The 17,925-nt window shown below is 50.2% G+C and overlaps 1 protein-coding gene across 3 annotated transcripts in view; it reads right to left on the bottom strand.

Moving 5' to 3' along the window:
• Positions 1–17,444, bottom strand: part of MTARC1 (mitochondrial amidoxime reducing component 1) — a 67,006-nt gene extending 49,562 nt beyond the window's left edge. Inside the window, exons 1-6 of one of the 3 annotated variants that reach the window (XM_008268404.4) lie at positions 17,052–17,444; positions 12,828–13,001; positions 8,797–8,959; positions 7,729–7,869; positions 1,829–1,890; positions 1,665–1,736 (exon numbers count right to left, since the gene is read on the bottom strand). In XM_008268404.4, coding sequence (XP_008266626.1) covers positions 1,665–1,736; positions 1,829–1,890; positions 7,729–7,869; positions 8,797–8,959; positions 12,828–13,001; positions 17,052–17,323 — 884 coding nt within the window. In that variant the 5' untranslated portion in view covers positions 17,324–17,444. The remainder of the gene's footprint in view (positions 1–1,664; positions 1,737–1,828; positions 1,891–7,728; positions 7,870–8,796; positions 8,960–12,827; positions 13,002–17,051) is intronic. The other 2 variants (XM_002717498.5, XM_008268405.4) reach the window with 2 other exon arrangements.
• Between the last annotated feature and the right edge of the window lie 481 nt (positions 17,445–17,925).

Genomic DNA, 17,925 nt, shown 5'->3' with positions numbered 1-17,925 from the left:
TTGTCCTGGCCCAGCCCCAGCTGTTGGGGGGGGGGGGGGCATTTGGGAAATGAACCAGCAGATGGGAAATCTGTCCCCCCTCCCCTCACTGTGATTCTTTGCTTTTCCAAAAATAAGTAAATAATAAAAATAAATTTAGGGGGAAAAAGTGACAGCCAGTTTCCCCAATTCCTTGGCTGACTTGCATGCAGAACCGCCCAGTGCTGCCCCATCTCCCTTATTTTACTGGAAGCGCACCCGGGGCCTGCACGAGCAGGAGCAGGACTAGCTGCGATCGCAGGGCCCCACCTCCTCACCCCTGTACCCCTCCCCAGGCCCACCCTGCCTTTCTCTTCCTCGTACCTCCTGTGTGGCTACGGAAGACAGAAGGCTGAACTCCAGCGTGTTCTGATGAGGAGCGGGCAGGTTTTAAAGGTCAGCTATCACCTACCCTTGCGGCTTCCCAAATTCATGTTTTGTCACACGCGGTGACATTTCTGCCCGTTGCTTTATGACAGACAATCTCAAGCAGGCCAATAAGAAGTTTTTAGAAAGTACCACGGATCCCCTACTTGTATTCTGCACTGAACACTTCATGGCTTTTGCTCTATCACACTGTTGTCCACCCTTCAATCCATATTTTTCTATTTCTATTATTTCTATTTCCAAAAAAGTTGCAGACTTCCGTACACTTCACCTCGAATGAGTTCCTGCCTAGAGCTACAATTTTCCTTACTTTAGGTAAAATTTACACAGAGAGAAAAATAGCGCCTTCAACGTTTCACAGCACTGATATTTTACGGAGAGAATCGTTTTTCCATTTTACAGAAAGGTTGATGCTGTTTTGAGCTCTAAAAAATATGCAACATCCCTCAAAACGGGATTTGCCTTGGACCTGTCCGTGGCTCCAGCTCCACATGTCCTTGCAGCCTCACTGTCAACCCTGGAGGCCCCAGGTCAGAAGCAGACACTGACTCTTCACCTTGGGAATTTCTCTAGTCCCGTAAAAGCCCCTTCTCCTTACCCCCCCCCCTCCACCCTCCTTGTTAGATTTCTCCCCTGACCACTTGCTGTGCCAGCCGGCTTCGGCACGTGGTCGCCATGCCAACCTGCTGTCTCCTGGCCCTCACACTGGGACACATCCCTGTAGACAGCAGGTGCTGGCAGAGAGTGCAGGCCTGCAGCCTCGCACGGAGGGGTACTGGGCTGGCTGGGATCACAGCCTCCAGCCCGGGCCTTCAGCTTGCCCAGGGGGTCTGGGGAGTAGCTTCTAGGGCAGCAGAACTGGGAGGAGGCGGGAGGAAGCAGAAGCCGGAGGACTCGCATTGCAGGGGATGAGGACTCGCATTGCAGGGGATGAGCCCTGCTCCTCAATCCCCAGGCACAGCCTCGCCCGCTTGTGCTCCTTCCCGACGGGTTTGATGTAAGATGGCCGCATCTTGGCTGCAGTCCCCTCTATACCCCAGGCATCCCAGGGCTGTGCCCAAAGCAGTCCCCTGCCTCCCATCCAACAACCTTCTATAGTGACACCAAGTCGGGACCAAAGCCGAGGCTCTCCATGGCTGCAGAGACGGGACCTGACACCACCTGTGGGCCACGTGCCTCTTAGAGACATTAAGCTATGAATATTACTTCTGTCCCAGGTGCCTAAACCAGAGGATGAGACCCCATCTGCCCAGGTCTACCTCTTCAGTGTTTCCAGTGGCTCTTTCCTGTTCATGATTCCAGTGTCCGGGTCCACGGTGGTTAAAATGCACCTGGACACACACAGAGAGCGTCACACAGGGGACCAGGCAAAGACATGCTTCCTGCCCCTGCCAATCCCTGGAGGATCTGGAAGAAGCCTTACCTGGAACAAGCCATCACCCGTTTCAGTTCCACGTCGCCAATAAGCAGCTCATCCCAAGAATCCTAGGGGACAAAGCACAGCTCCCTTGTGAGCACATCTGGGTGGGGGCCCCACAGGAGCTGGCACCAAAGATGGTCACCGTTCCCCTAGGTCCCATGAGGCCACCTGGTAGCCACGCAGCCTCGGTTCCCTCTCCCCACGCCTCTGATGTCAGTGCGTTCGCTTGCAGGGAATGTTCTCTCTCGCCTGTGAGCCTGCACCTCTTCAGAGGAGCTCCCTGAAGCCTGCTGAGGGGGACGGTGAGAGAGAGGAAGGGGGGGCCTTCTTGTCCTACTGAGTCGTATCAGATCCCCTTGTGCCTGCCTAAGGTTGTATGGATTAAAATCCCAGAGCACTGCACCCGTGTATCCGGCACCTCCCCACCCAGGAAGGCCGGAACAAATCAACAGCAGGACTGGCAGCCTCAGTTCTCTTCCCACATGCTGGATCAGGGGATCCTGCTTTGCAGGACAAACCAAATTAATGAGTCAAGCCCCTGCATCCCGGCAACCGAGACAGGACACTCACATAGGAAACGGGAAAGATCAATGTCCTTTTGAAAAATTTCAGAACATCCGAGATGCAGCACCCTGAGGTGGCACAGTGCGTGTGCATTTAACTGTGCAGGCAGGAACCGGCCTGGGTGTCTGGCAGGACAGATCAGTGGGAAGGCCTGGTGGGGGGGGGGGGCAGTTTTATGGCACAGGGGCGATGAGAACCTAGCCTAAAAGGGCAGAAGGCAGAGGGGCTCCAGGAAGAGGGGCCAGCATTGAGAAGAACAGGCACCACAGCTCCCCGAGCGCAGTCCTCACTTCTGACCTCAGGGGGAAGAGGCGGCCGAGCAAGGGGAGGCAGAAGGCAGAGCCGTGAGAGCGAAGGGTTTCTGCCCCGAGACAGAGCTCCAAACTCGGCACTTTACTTCCCATGGTGTGAATTGCTCTTGAGATATGCATCGCACGGTTCTGTCTCATTTTGTTTTAGATCATAAAACACGTCTCTTAATCTTGTGTTTTTCAAAGCCGGGGGCCCAGCAGATGCGACACTCACGGCCTGGCCTGTGAGCATCTTTCCACCAGGGGGCACTGTGGTCATAAAAACACCAAAAAAGATATTCAATGCAGAGAAAGGAGGGTTTAGGGAATGTATTTATTAAGTAGAGAAATATTTCCAAAGGCCCTTCTAAGTGCAAGAAAACCTCATAGGAACGGATTCATGGATAAGTAGGGTAAACATTTCACCATAAAGAAAGGTCTACTTGGCAAACAGGAGGGAAAAATGAACTCTACTGGACTCTCACTGTGGGTCCAGAATTGCGTGGAATCCTGGAGAAGACCTCAGCAGAATCTTTCCAAAGGACACGCCATCTGGAGGCAATCTGTCTATACAGGGCAAATCTGGGCAATGGGGGAGGCACAGGCGTGCACAGTGGCCTGAGTCCGGCCATCACAGCAGACTTCAAACAGGGGGAGTGATTTGTTTTATTTTTCAGTTTCAGAGGCAGAGAAACAGACAGATGAAGAGATACAGGGAGAGAGCTCAAATCAGGTCTCTTGCGTGGGTGGCAGGAGCCCAATTATTTGAACCATCGCTGTTGCCTCCCAGTTTCTGTATTAGCAGGAAGCTGGAATCAGGAGTCAGAGCCACAAATAAAGCTTAGACACTCCTATACATAATGCAGGCATCTTACATACTAGGCAAAACACCTCTTCCAGGAGGTAGTTTTACAAGAAAGTCAAGGCCGGCACCGCGGCTCAATAGGTTAATCCTCTGCCTTGCGGCGCCGGCACACCGGGTTCTAGTCCCGGTCGGGGTGCCGGATTCTGTCCTGGTTGCCCCTCTTCCAGGCCAGCTCTCTGCTGTGGCCCGGGAGTACAGTGGAGGATGGCCCACGTGCTTGGGCCCTGCATCCCATGGGAGACCAGAAGCACCTGGATCCTGCCTTCGGATCAGTGTAGTGCGCTGGCCGCAGCGCACTGGCTGCAGCAGCCATTGGAGGGTGAACCAACGGCAAAGGAAGACCTTTCTCTATGTCTCTCTCTCTCTCACTGTCCACTCTGCTTGTCAGAAAGAAAGAAAGAAAGAAAGAAAGAAAGAAAGAAAGAAAGAAAGAAAGAAAGAAAGAAAGAAAGTCAAGGGCTTTGAAGGGGGCAGGGGGCAAGATTCTAGATGGCAAGAGACAGGGGAATGTATATTAAGTTCTAGGTCTAGCTTGGAGTTGGAGCTTATATGGCACATAAAGGCTGGGAAAGCAAACAGTGACAACATTGTAGAGGAACTTAGGATAAAATCGAAGCCTAGGCCTTTCAAAGACTTCTAAGCAAAGCAAAACACTGGTAACCTCACAGCCGTGGAGAGTGGAAGAAAAGACACTGCGCTCTGTGGCCCTTGGCTATGGCAAGGAAAGAGGAAAAGGGGTCAAGGCCAGACGTTTTGGAAGCCCCTGGCTTGAGCCAGGAGTAAAAGGAAAAGCAGCACAGAAGCACAGGCAGTGCAGCCAACAGTTCCTGGAAGCGGCACCCACAGGCTCAAAGGCAGGGTGATGGGAAGGTCACAGAACAGGGCTCAGGGGTGGCCAGCATTTCCCTGCCGTGGCACTCAGGAGAAATCTAAGAAGTAAGGGTCAAGAGAGCAGGTGTTGGGGCCAGCACTGTGGCGCAGCAGGTTAAAGCCTTGGCTTAGAGCGCCAGCATCCCATATGGTCACCGGTTCAAGTCCTAGCTGCTCTACTCTCCATCCAGCTCTCTGCTATAGCCTGGGAAAGCAGTAGAAGATGGCCCAAATTCTTGGGCCCCTGCACCCACGTGGGAGACTCAGAAGAAGCTCCTGGCTCCTGGCTTCAGATCAGCTCAGCTCTGGCCCTTGCAGCCATCTGGGGAGTGAACCAGGGGATGAAAGACCTCTCTCTCTCTCTCTCTCTCTCTCTCTCTCTCTCTGGCTCTACCTCTCTCTGTAACTCTTTCAAATAAATAAAATAAATATTTTTTTAAAGAAAAAAAAAAGAGTGCTGGTGACAGACACAAAGGGAGACAGAGAAGGACCGCAGTTACTGGACGGGGTAGGTTCCGAGAAGATGCAAGAGTTCACTTTCCAGAAGCGTCTGTGCAGTTCGGCCTCCCTCCTGGCTGGCTGTGCTACCCTGCTCTCCCCAGCCGCACCCTGACCCCACCTTCTGTAATCTTCTCTAGACTCCCGCCTAAGCAAATGTGTACCAATGCAAATCACATCCTGTTACAGCCTGGCCTAAAATTCTTCCTAGACCCCTCCCAGCAGAACTTGGCCTCAGGTACCCTTCCTCCCATCTCCCCGCCTCTCCTGCACCCCACTGCTGCAAGAGGACAGTATCTTGGGCCTGGATGTGTTCCCTGTCCTTTGTTGCTTGTTTCTTCTCCTCTTGGCCAATCTCTACTCATTCATTCATTTAACACATAATTAGGGGCATTTATGATGTGCCAGGGGCTCTTCTAGTAGCTGGAGATATGGCAGGGCCCGTCTTCTAAGGGTTTGTATGGAAGAAATAGACAACAACCAAACACATGAGTAAACATCATGTGAAGAGGTAGGGGGGATGCAGCCCTGTAGGGACAGGGCATGCAGGCAGCAGAGGCCTCGCTGAAGGACAGAGATGAGGCCCTGGAGTCGGCAGGATCATATGAGGCCTTGATGGCCATCGTCATAAGTCTGCCAACCCTCACTTGAAAGATGGAGAACCCTGAAAGGTTATGAGCAGAATATGATGCAACTCACATTTACAGGATGATTTTGACCAAGCTTCTAAGCACATATTGGGGTAGGGGTGGGTAAGGAGACAAGCAGGGAGACCACTGAGGAGAGGCTGTTACACCTAAGAGAAGAGGGGTGGCCACGCCTTGGCCCAGAGAGGGAGTGGAGGAGGAGCAGAGGGCACAGCCACCAAGATTTGTCCATCGTGTGAATGTGAGCTGTGAAAGAAAGGGAAAAACAAGGGGCAGCTCCAAGTTTGGGGTCCAAGCAACTGAAAGTCAGAGCTGCCACCTATCATGATGGTAAGCGGGGCAGAAGGTCTACCTTCCATCCCGAACACCGTGAGACTGGATGAATCCACCCTGGTGCAGGTGTGGAGAGAGCTGTGGGAGAGTCCTGGTGTAGGGATGTAAGTCGGAGCGTCCTCAGTGTAGAAAAGGTTTTGTGAAAATCACAGATTAGAACCACACATGTGGGCAGGTAAAAAAGGACCCAGGCTGAGCCCTGGCAGCTCCAGCCTTGACTTGAGCTCACACCTCCCTGTCTGTGTATACTGTGTCCCGTGGCAGGCCAGGCACCATCTTCTTGCCCTCATCTCACTTGGCTGTTACTGTTGCCTCTCTGATCACGCTGGACTTTAAGGCCCTGGGAGAAGCACCTGTGTTTCTTCTATAAAGAATCATAGGTGGATTCGGGGTACTTTTATTACCCTTCAATTGGTGTTGTATTTACATATTTCATAAACCACCTTACTCCAGCTGATGAGTCCACACTATAAGGTGACCCATTTTCCAGATGAGATAAGGAAGAGTGAGAGAACTGCACAAGGTCACATAGAGGTCAGTGAGGAAGCTGAAACCAGACTTCAGATCCTCTGGTGTGGGGCCAGCGAATGTGGCTTAGCGGGTTAAACTGCCACCTGTGACACAGCATCCCATACGGGTGCTAGTTCTTGTCCTGGCTACTCCACTTCCAATCCAGCTCCCTGCTAATGTGCCTGGGAAAGCAGCAGAAGATGGCCCAAGTGCTTGGGCCCATGCACCCACATATAAGACCTGGAAGAAGCTCTGGGCTCCTGGTTTTGGCCTGGCCCAGTCCTGGCTGTTGAGGCCACGTGGGGAGTCAACCAGCAGATGGAGGATCTCCCTCCCTCTCTCTCTCTTTTTCTCTCCCTCCCTCCCTCCCTCTCTCCCTCTCTCCCTGTCTCTCTGTAATTCTGTCTTTCAAATAAATACATAATTGTTTAAAAGGATCCTCTCTGGTTTAAATGTGGGAATTCCTAGATGGCTTCCCTTTCAGCACACCCTGTTGCCTCCACGCAGCAAAGTTGAAAAACAGAATAGGTTCCCCCGAGTAAAAGGTGTTGGAACTCGATTGCTTGGATTTCTTTTCTGTGGGTCCCAAGGAAAGGGGCAGCAGGGTGGGGCACAACCAGAACTCCTGAATGCCCATCTGAGGGCTAGGGCCCCTGCTGTACCTCCACAGCTGAGGACCACTCACCAAGCCTCTATTCTACCACTCCTGACTTTGCAGTAGACTAGAGAATCACATTAACCATCCAAAGCCAAGGATAAAGGGGAACTGCTGCCAATCACATGGGACACTGGCAACCAGGCCTCAAGACTCTTCATGCCAAGTTGCAATACAGACATCTGAAGGTGGCACTGAAGGTTCAGGGCAGTGCCATCAAGCTTAGCGCTAACACCCTGCAGCCCTCACCAGACAGCCTGGCTGGTAATACTGGTCTTTCCCAAGGGAGTCACCTACTAGCCAGGAAGCCCGGCTTTCACAAGACATAAGCACACAGTTGATTTGTTCCACAGCCCATGCAGATCCCATATTCTATGCTGAGGAAATCTGTCTCAGAAATGAATCTCCCCTCTCAGGTTTTGCCTAAAAGCCTCAGATCCTGAACTGCCTCCTGGAGGATCAGCATCTCGGCCTCACCCATATTTGCATGCCCCACATGGAGCTCTGCACTTAACATGTACTCAACAAATCTACAAGTTGAGTCATGAGGTATAAAATCAATAAATCATAACACACCCTTCGGAATAATCTAATCCAATGTCAAAGACTCCCCTCCTATCTTAAAAAAAAAAAAAGGTCAAGTTCAAGAAAAGAGGTAAAGAAAGTGTTACCTCTGCATACACACCACATCCTGATATGACAATATTGGGTCTGAAGTTAGCTGCCTTAACTTTATTCTGTAGCCTGGAGTTGAGATCTGCCAAGGATGCCTCAGAAAGGATCAGGAACGGGCTGACATCTGAGTACGCAACCTGACAGGGAAACAGAAACTGTTAAAACTAGGACAGAAACTGCTCAGAGGTCACATATTTCTAGCTCCTGGACATACCTTCCTTCCACACACACAGTTCTAGGTGTTTCTCTTGTCCTTTTACACAGAAAAGTCACAGTGATTTAGAAGCCCTAAGTAGACTGGCGGATGACAGCAGTTGTGCAGTGGCATGAGGAGAGCATGGCCTTGGGGACTGAGAGTTGCTACCAGGATGTGTCCTTGGGAACATCCCTTTGGTAAGCCTCCAATTTCTCCAATGTTTAATAAGGACGTTGGGTTTAATGATCTCATTATGTTTGATTAAAATGTTCACTAATTCCAGGGACACTTATATTTTATAAACCCTGCCAAATTAATGTCAAGAACATAGGTTGGCTCTATTTTTTTTAAAAAAAATTTAAGCTTTTTATTTAGTGAGAGAAATGCATAGGAGAGTGAGGGCTCTATCTAAAGGAGAAAGGGAAATCAAGATCCATACCGAGCTGAGTAGGCCAAAAATGTTACTTTCACAGTGAATCCTCAGAGCCTCACTTTTTCAGAACCAGTCTGGTCGTCTGAAGTCTGTGGAACTCCACAGCCACACCAAATTATACAAATGGCAACTGGCACAAAAGAGCAACCCGAGAATCTGGAACTCCACGTGCACTTCCGGAGTGGAGTGAAAAACAGTGTCGTGTCGAACAGCCCTGAATCCCTGTGGACACCACGCTGCTTACACACAGAGGGGAAATGCATATGGGCGGAAACGCAAGCATCGCCAAAGTCAAGAAGCAGGACGACTGCTCCCCAGGGAAGGGCTTGCTTGCTGCTGCTGCTGCCCGTGGTCTCAGCTGCCTGAGCACGAGGAGCAAGATGAGGGCACCAGGTTCGTCAGGGATGTGGGCTGGGAGGAAGCAGTGTCTCTCACCTCATCCGAGGGCCGGAAGACGTGCTTGAGCTGGTGAGACTTCCTCGGGCACATCTGGGGCTCGAAGTGCACCAGGCGGTAGGGCTGCGACTTGAGGAAACTGGTGACCCACTGTGCCGCTGCCTCGCCACAGTCCCTGCCCGGGACATCCAGGCCATGCACTCTGCAGGGGGAGACAGTGGCTTTGAACATCTGGCCACCTAATATATCCCAGACTTTTCAGAAAAGCTGCACCCAGCTGGGATGCTGCAGGCATCCCTTCATGACCGGAAGACATCATCCACGTCCAGCCCTGCCTTGGAAGCCCTGTGTCAGCCCAAAGGGAACACAAGGCACCACCATTCGAAGCCTTGCTGTCCACATTAAAAAAAAAAAAAAAGCTTATTTTATTTATTTGAAAGACAGAGACAGAAAGTGCTCCTGCCTACTGGTTCACTCCCAGAATGCCATCAACAGCCAGGCTGAAGTAAGGAGCCAGGAACTCAACCCAGGTCTCCCACACTGTGGCAAAGACTCAGTCACTTGAGCCATCACTTGCTGCCACTCAGGATGTGCCCTAGCAGGAAGCTGAATTGGAAGCAGGGCTGACATCACACCTAGGCACTGAAATGCGGGAGTCGGTGTCACAGCCATGTCTTCACTGCTCCGCCAGACACCTGCTCTGCTTTCCCCATTTTTTAATAAACTGAAAGATATCTATGTCTCCCCACCCAGAGGGATGCAGGGAAGATGCAACAAGATAATACATTTGAAGATGTACTGAATTCTACAGAAGAAAACTAATCTATCAGGATAAAGCAAACTCATAATTACCTTAAAATGTGAATCTGTCCACAGAACAGCAGTCAGAAATCATTATTAATGGGCCTGGTTATACTTTGTCAGTGTAATAATAAAACTAGATATGAAACATCTGTGAAAACATTCTATAAACCCTAAAATGTTATAGATAACAATAATTCAATTGGATATGGTTGCTGGTTAGTAACTATGTAGGATCTGGGGACACACAGTCATGTCAGGAGCCTGGAATTCAATCTGGGTCTTCCACATGGATATCAGAAACCCAGGTATTCAAGGCAACCCCTGCTGCTTCCCAGGTGTGCATCAGCAGGAAGCTGGAATCAGAACCAGAGCTGGCGCTCAAACCAGGCACTCCATGTGGGATAGGGCATCCTAAGCAGCATCTTAACCCTTGTACAAATGCCCATCTTGGCCTCCTTTTAAAAACAAAATACTGTTCAACATAGTTTGATCACCTCCTTATTCACTGCACTAAGTCCCAAATACTTTTTCACTTTTTCCAAAAATCAAATTCACTGCACGAGAGAAAAGATTTCCAGAACTGCCTATGTGTAAGAGGGTTAGCCTCTGTGGGGTGGTGTGTGTGTGTGTGTGTGTGCACATGCACAGGTACAGTTTAATATCTAAAATGTTCATTTCAGAAGCATCTTGGACAAAGGCAGTATTACCAAAATCTCTGTTTACCGATGGCCTCAAAAGCCATCTTAAGTAGATGCATCTTTGCGGGTGACTGTGCAAAAAAGTCAGCCCTCCTTGCCAAGAGACTGGCCCTTTCAGCGCACCACAGGCCCCTCTCTGTCCCGTCCATCAGCAGCCCAGCACTCTCCTTGGCTGCATTTACAGGACGGCAGAGGGCAGGGCAGAGGATGTAGACAGCAGGTTGCTGAGACTCCTCAGGGCTTCCATTGGCGATCACTACCATTGCTAACGTTTCCAGTTACCTGACATTTATTTCCCATGCATCTCAATGTGTAGGTCCTGGATTCAGAAGGTGAGGCTATTCAGTGAGCAAAATTTGTTCTCTTATTCCTGCTCTACCCATATTTTCCCTGAGTTCTGAGCAACCTCAGCTGTGGTGTTGGGCCCAGCATTCCACCTGCACACTATACAGAGTCCCAGAAAAAAAAAAATCCAGAGGCTTCTAATACCTTTGATGAAGATCACAAGGCAGGCTTCGATGCTGATACTGACTAAGCCACCTGAAGAGCCTACTCCCTCATCCTATTAAGTGGCAGGCAAGTAGCAACCTGAACCGTGAAAACATGAGTTTTTGAAGGTGATCCCAGGACTCCAACAACTCATCAGAAACTTCTAGGGAACGTCAAGCTGAGGTTACAAGTCCTTCACAGGGGAAGGAAACCCAAGCCCAGATCCTTGCACTGAGTGTGCCCACTACTGTAGTGTGTCTTGGCCTTCTGATTTGGCAAATTTTCAGACACTTCCTTGTTTAGTCTTTGGAGGATAAGCCAAAAAGCATATATGGGACTGTGAGAAAAATTTTGCACATAATTCCAAATGAATTAAAAATTAATAAAAAAAAAAACTTAACTATAAGAAAGTACGGTTGGGATAGGCATTCAGCACAGCAGTTAAGTCTGCCAAGGAATGGCCTGCATCCCAATGTTGGAATGCCTGGTTCCAGTCTGGGCTATTCCTTTTCCAATCTAGCTTCCTGCTAATGCACACCCTGGAAGCAGCAGATGATGCCCCAAGTACGTGGGTTCCTGCCAACCCCGTGGAAGACCCAGGTTCAGTTCTGGGCTCCTAGCTTTAGCCTTGGCTGTTGCAGGCACCTAGGGAGTAAATTGGAAGATGGGGCTGCTCTCTCCCACTCTCTCTTGCTCTCTCTGTGTGTCTGTCACTCTGCTTTTCAAGTAAATTAATTTCAGAAGCAAGCAAAGTAGTAGCCATAGAGACAGAGAGAAATACATGTATGTCAAAATATTAATTATAGGGCCGGCGCCGCGGCTCAATAGGCTAATCCTCCACCTAGCGGCACCGGCACACCCAGTTCTAGTCCCAGTCGGGGCGCCGGATTCTTTCCCAGTTGCCCCTCTTCCAGGCCAGCTCTCTGCTGCGGCCCGGGAAGGCAGTGGAGGACGGCCCAAGTCCTTGGGCCCTGCACCCCATGGGAAACCAGGATAAGTACCTGGCTCCTGCCATCGGATTAGCGCGGTGCACTGACTGCAGCGCGCCAGCCGCAGCAGCCATTGGAGGGTGAACCAACGGCAAAGGAAGACCTTTCTCTCTGTCTCTCTCTCTCACTATCCACTCTGCCTGTCAAAAAATATATATATTAATTATAGTTTTGCAGATGGTTTTTGCTTTCCTCCTTTTTGGGGACCATTTTCAAATTTTTAAACAATGTATTAATTTTATAATCAGAAAAACCACCAAATTAAAATAAAAACATTTATGTTTAAAACTGTAAGATATAGAAATCAGATCAGTATTACATTTTATGAACATTTCAGTCTTCAGACATTTTTCAGATCACTGTTCTCTGATGTGATGATGTTACTTCCTATGATAAGCTAAGGACTACAGGTAGCATTCACATTTTAATTCAAAATACAGAAAATGTAACAAGAGCAAAATTGGACCAAACTTTAATGTCCCCACAGTGGGATGAAAGATTAATCCTACACAAGGTTTCTCAGGGGCAAAGGTGGTTTTCCTAGACTGCTTCCTCACAGCCCTCTGATATTGAGCAAACGAGTTCTGCAACAGCGCCCTGCCCAGCTGAACCTCCACCCCCCCACCCCCACCCCCACCCCCCCCAAACCCCACCCCCACCCCCAGGGGCAGGTGCAAGTAGGAGCACTGTTCTGATTGCAGCTCTTTCCTTTATTTGAACTTCCTCTCTTTAGAACTCACTATCAGAGTCAACACAGCCACTCCTCCCCTAACTCCGATTTGGAAGGCACCCAGTTTCCAAACACAGCTGAGAGGGTCTTAGGTATATATCACGGAGATCTAATCTCCCTGGTTCTAGGACGGGCTCCCCAGCACTGCCACTCAGGCTTTGCCCTTCACCTTTGGTGGTGGTGGTGTTCTCTTGCTGACATGTAGACACGCTTTTGTCCCATGGTTTTCACAGCAGAAGTTGCTTGCTGGTTTCTTTCCCATGCTAAAGACTCGATCCTGCATATGCTATATTTGCCACATTTTTTTCAAAGTTGCATGAATCTTTATTGATGCAAGGGTAAGACCTGCCCTTGCCTTACCTGCACTGGCGCACTGCATTGGTGGTGGGTGTTCTGATGGGCAGCACCAGGTCCTTTGTGTACGCTGCGCTGAGAGTCAGGGTGTCACTGTCACAGGTCAGGGAGATCAGAACCAGGCGAGGTTCCTGGCGAGCGGTAACCATGTTGCCCTCTTCATTGACCACAAGCCAAAACCTGCCATGTTGAAAACACAGGATATGTAAGGACAGGCAGCCAGTTTCGCGGGAGCTTCAGTCATGCACTGTCGTTTCTGATTTCCTCCCTCTAAATCTATTGTATCTGCCCATCTGTGCTAAACATCAGCTCAGCTGAGTCCATCAACTCCAAGTTTCTTAACCACTCAAGCATCTGACTATAATACCTTCAGAACATTTTCAGCTTGTTGATGGCACCGAAATCAAAGACATTGATTCTGTCTTCATCTCAATGGCCAGAAAGCTGGGCCATTTCCACTAAACATACCCCAGGGAGAGTTCAGGGGCACAAGGAAGCACCGTGTCTGTCACCCAGCAGGCAATGGCCTCTTGTAGATGGAAACAGCAGCACCAATGCTTGCACTGTCACAGAGCACGGAGTTCAGTTGGGCAGCACACGGTGCCACTTTCACCTTATCAATTCCAACCCCCCCCCCACATTTAAAATAATGCTTCAATATCCAGTGCTATGAATTTTGCAATTTGCAAAAAGATCTGTTGTTATTATGGACAATATCTTCTTTTCTGACCCAGTACTCCTGTTCTAAAGGTACTTTCTAGAAAAACAGATGAATGGAGAAATAAAGAAATACAAAGAACTATTTCTGGAAAAAGAACATGGTTATGAAGGTTACCTCTCCATACAAAGAGGTGAAATTTCTTAGCATTTTAATCATTTCAGCGCACACTGATGGAATGATTACAAGCATACAACTGAGTTTTTGCTTTGGGATTCCTATACATAAGAAAAGATCTGGAGGATATTTTAGGTCATTAAAGATATTTCCTGCATCACTTCTAGCAGGTTATCTTGGCTGAGCTATTCAGGAAGAAAATATGTTGGTGTAAATTCTTTTCCTAACTATCCTTTTATCAACCCTTCTTCTTCCACAGACAGAGCCCTGCCTGCCCTATCCCAAATCTTTGGTACCAGAAAATGAGTATTCTTTCTAGTAATTCTTCCTGGTAATAATGGCCCTCTGATCTTTGTAAAATGCAAATCTGATCTTGTGATCTCCTCATCCAAAAATCCCTGCATGGTTCCTGCTTTAGGATAAAACTCATTTTAAAAGTTTTACTTATTTGTGTTTTTGTACATATTTGAAAGTCAGAGTAATATGGAGGGGGAGGGAGGGATGAGGAATGAGACAGAGATCTTCCACTGGTTTAGTTCCTCCCATGTCCACAACAGTCATGCTGGGCAAGGCCGAATCCACCAGGAACTCTACTTGGGTCTCCCACTTGGGTGGCAGGAACCCAAGTACTTGGGCCACCCACCAGGTGCTGCCTCCGAGGTACATTAGCAGGAATGCTAGATTGGAAACAGTGGCTGGGGCAAGAACCAGCAATCGGATACAGGATTCAGGCTTCCCAGTGAGGACTGCTTCACAACACTTGCCACCAAATTGTAACTCAAGCTAGACCGGCGGGGCCTTTCATGATCCGGCTGCATTTCCAGGCACTCTTACCTCCTTGTGCCTTCGCACACAAAACATTTGAAACACAGGCAGCCAGGGGCTCTTCAAAGAGTTCATGGAAAACGCATATTATGAACAAGCTATGCATGAATTTCAAAACATTTTTATCACCAGCGCCACGGCTCACTAGGCTAATCCTCCACCTTGCGGCGCCAGCACACCAGGTTCTAGTCCCGGTCGGGGCACCAGATTCTGTCCCGGTTGCCCCTCTTCCAGGCCAGCTCTCTGCTGTGGCCCGGGAGTGCAGTGGAGGATGGCCCAAGTGCTTGGGCCCTGCACCCCATGGGAGACCAGGATAAGCACCTGGCTCCTGCCATCGGATCAGCGCGGTGCGCCGGCCGCAGCACGCCGGCTGCGGCGGCCATTGGAGGGTGAACCAACGGCAAAGGAAGACCTTTCTCTCTGTCTCTCTCTCTCTGTCCACTCTACCTGTCAAAAAATTTTAAAAAAATTTAAAAATTAAAAAATTAGAAAAAAAACATTTTTATCACCAAAATATCTTATCTTTTAATTCAGATTTTCCACAAACCTTTTGAAGTACCCTTGTATAACATAAAATATCTGGTATACTCCTAGGTATAGATCCAGAAGAATTGAAAACAGGATTCCACAAGCTACTGCTTTATGAATGTTCACTGCTGTGTTACAATGGCAAAAAGCAGAAACAACACAAATGTCTATCAACAAAGGATGTTCATTTTTAAATATGATGAACCATTTTGAGGGGCACAACTCAGTGGCACTGAGTGCACACACACGGTTTTGCAACCGTCATCACTATTTCCAAAGACCTTTTCATCATCCCAAGCAGAAACTCTGAACCTGTTAAGTAAGAACCACCATGTCCCCCCCCCCCCCCCAGTCAGTCCCCCTCCAGGCCCTGGTAACCTCTAACACACTTCCTGTCTCTAGGACTTGGAATCACACAACACTTGCCTTCTTGCAAATGGCTTATTTCAATCAATATTATGTTTCAAGAGCCATTCACTTTACAGCACAAATCCAAACTGCACCCCTTTCACGGCTGAATAATACTCCATCACGTGTGTATTTTGTTTCTCAGCTCACTCATCAAAGAACACTGGAGCTGATTCCCCTTTTGACAATTGTGAACGATGCTGCAATGGACATCCGAGGTGAACCCTTGTTTCCAACTCCTTTTACTGAACACCTGAGCACATGCTAGCTTTTCCCCCAGCATCCCCTGTCCTCTCTGGGTGTCTGTGCCCAGTTTATTCCCTCTATCTAGAATGTTCTTCTTCCAAATTTCTTGCCTGGAAAGTTTACGCTCATTGTCCAATTTTCAGTGCAAGCTGCTACTTCCTCTCTTAGCTGTCCCTGCCAGCTTCCGCTGCTCCTGCCTGCTCTCCAGCTCTTGTCACAACCCCTGCTGGGTTAGTTACCACCTAGGACCCCAAGCCTACCTCGACTTCTCTTTGTCACACTTTCTGAGAGTATCAAAAACTGACCATAGCTCCTGGTACAAACATCAGCTCTTAGAGACAGCAATTGTCACACGAATGCAACAAATGCTTTTGAGAACAACACTGTAAAATCACAAGGCCTTTGTCCCCTAGGACCTACAGAAACAAGCTCAATCAAGCAAGTTTGAGAGTCTCTTGTCCAAACCATGGATAGTTACAATTCCTGGCTCCCTTCCCAAAGCACAGGAGCATAGCTCACCTTTCACTTAAGTCATGAATTGCTCTCTGGGTGCCTGGTCAGAGCTGTGCACTGGAGAGGAGGCAGCCTTACACAGAGAATGGAGCTGGCCTGACCTGAGCTCTGAACCCAAACAGAATAACCACCTGCTGGCTCCGGGGTCTAAGTCCCAGGAATCCACACACAGCTCCTCACCATCCAGACTGGACAATAACGAAATCACCATTTGCAAAGTCCCGGTGTGCTTTAAAAAAAAAAAAATCGAAAAACAAAAAGGAGGAGGGGTCCGATCCAGCTGGGACCTCAGTTACTTTATCAACAAAAGAGGGCTTCACTGGATGGTATAAAGGAAATATATGAAACTTGTATAACCTAAATAAAATACATTTAAAAAAAAAAAAAAAAGAAAGAACATCCGCAGTAGCGGGCCAGGCTCCGAAAGGGATTCAGCCGCGCTGGTTACACGTGCTCCGCCTCTGCGCGCTCGCGGAGGGCTGGGCTCTGCTGCTCCAATTTTCCCTCAAGATCTCCAGGAACAGGCACTACAAATAAAACACTGCAAATAAAATAAACTGAGGCCTTGGAGCTCGCCACCCAGGTACACGGAGAATCATAAATTCGCGTGCCCGCTGGCAGACACGAATTCCACACATCTCAGGAGCGCACGACGCTAAAGACCCAGAGTTGGAAACTTTACTCGGAGCCACTCCAGAGCCCCGGGGCCTGCCGGGTAGGGGAGGGGAGGTGGTAGGACCACCGTTTCCCTTTTCCCTTGTCCCACTCTGCTCCCAGTTTCTCTGGACGGGAGGAAGACCTGTTAGCGGACTCCGCACGTCTTCCCAGCTGCCCAAGCGGAGTCAGCGCTGTGCCGCAACCGGGCCCTGCCGTACCTGTCCCGCAGGTGGCCGCTGCGCAGCCCCATGGCCGTGCACTCCGCCGCGCTCACCGGCACCCCTTTGCAGGACTTGACCGGGTAGATCCAGAGCTGCGCCACGGTGCCCACCTGCTGCAGGCGCCGGCGCCGCCCGGGCCGCGCGCGGCGCCAGGCCACGGCCCCCAGCGCCACTGCTGCCAGACCCACGGCGGCGACCCCGAGCCACCCGGGCCGGGATTGCGTGGGGAGGCGGAAGCGGGCCAGCACCGACGAGCCTGCGGCGCCCATGGCCGAGCGCAAGCGTGCGCGGCAGGAACTCGCAGGGGCGCAGCGTGCGCGGGTGCAAGGCGACGGCGAGGACAAGGCGCTGCGGTTTGCCCGCCCTCGTGAGAACTCTTGGTCTCTGCCCCGAGCCCAAAGGGCAGCCAGCACCTGAACCCCTTCCGGGCCAATGGGAGCGGTGCGCCCTTCTCCTGGCGGTTGGCGGTAATGCTGGCTTCCACGCGGGTGGCGCCGGCCTCCCCCGCCTGCCGCCGCCTGCAGCTGCTTGGCGAAGTGACTGCTCTCTTGATCGCTGCAAGCGAACAGCTCATTTATGTTTGTGGGGTGGTTTAGTTGACCCAGAATAAACAAAATGTGACTCTGAAATTAGAGATCAGGCAGCGGACAGCCAGCTGCGTCTCTTGTGGAGAGTCGGGCAGCGGGTTGGCACAGCCTGTCCCACACAGCGTGTTCGGGGGTCCTCGCCCGCGCTGCCGCGAACCGCTCAGGGCCTAGGGTCGTTCCTGGCAGTAGGGATCCAAAGGCTGTGGAATTCGACCCGGACCTTGCCGGACGGACAGGCAGCGCCCCCTGCGGGATACCGACTTGGTCCCCTCCTCCGCGAACGA

Source organism: Oryctolagus cuniculus, chromosome 13 (genome assembly GCF_964237555.1).
Source record: "Oryctolagus cuniculus chromosome 13, mOryCun1.1, whole genome shotgun sequence".
Taxonomy (NCBI): Eukaryota; Metazoa; Chordata; class Mammalia; order Lagomorpha; family Leporidae; genus Oryctolagus; species Oryctolagus cuniculus.
Note: the sequence above shows the minus strand (reverse complement) of the source record. Positions and strands in the feature narration are given on the sequence as shown.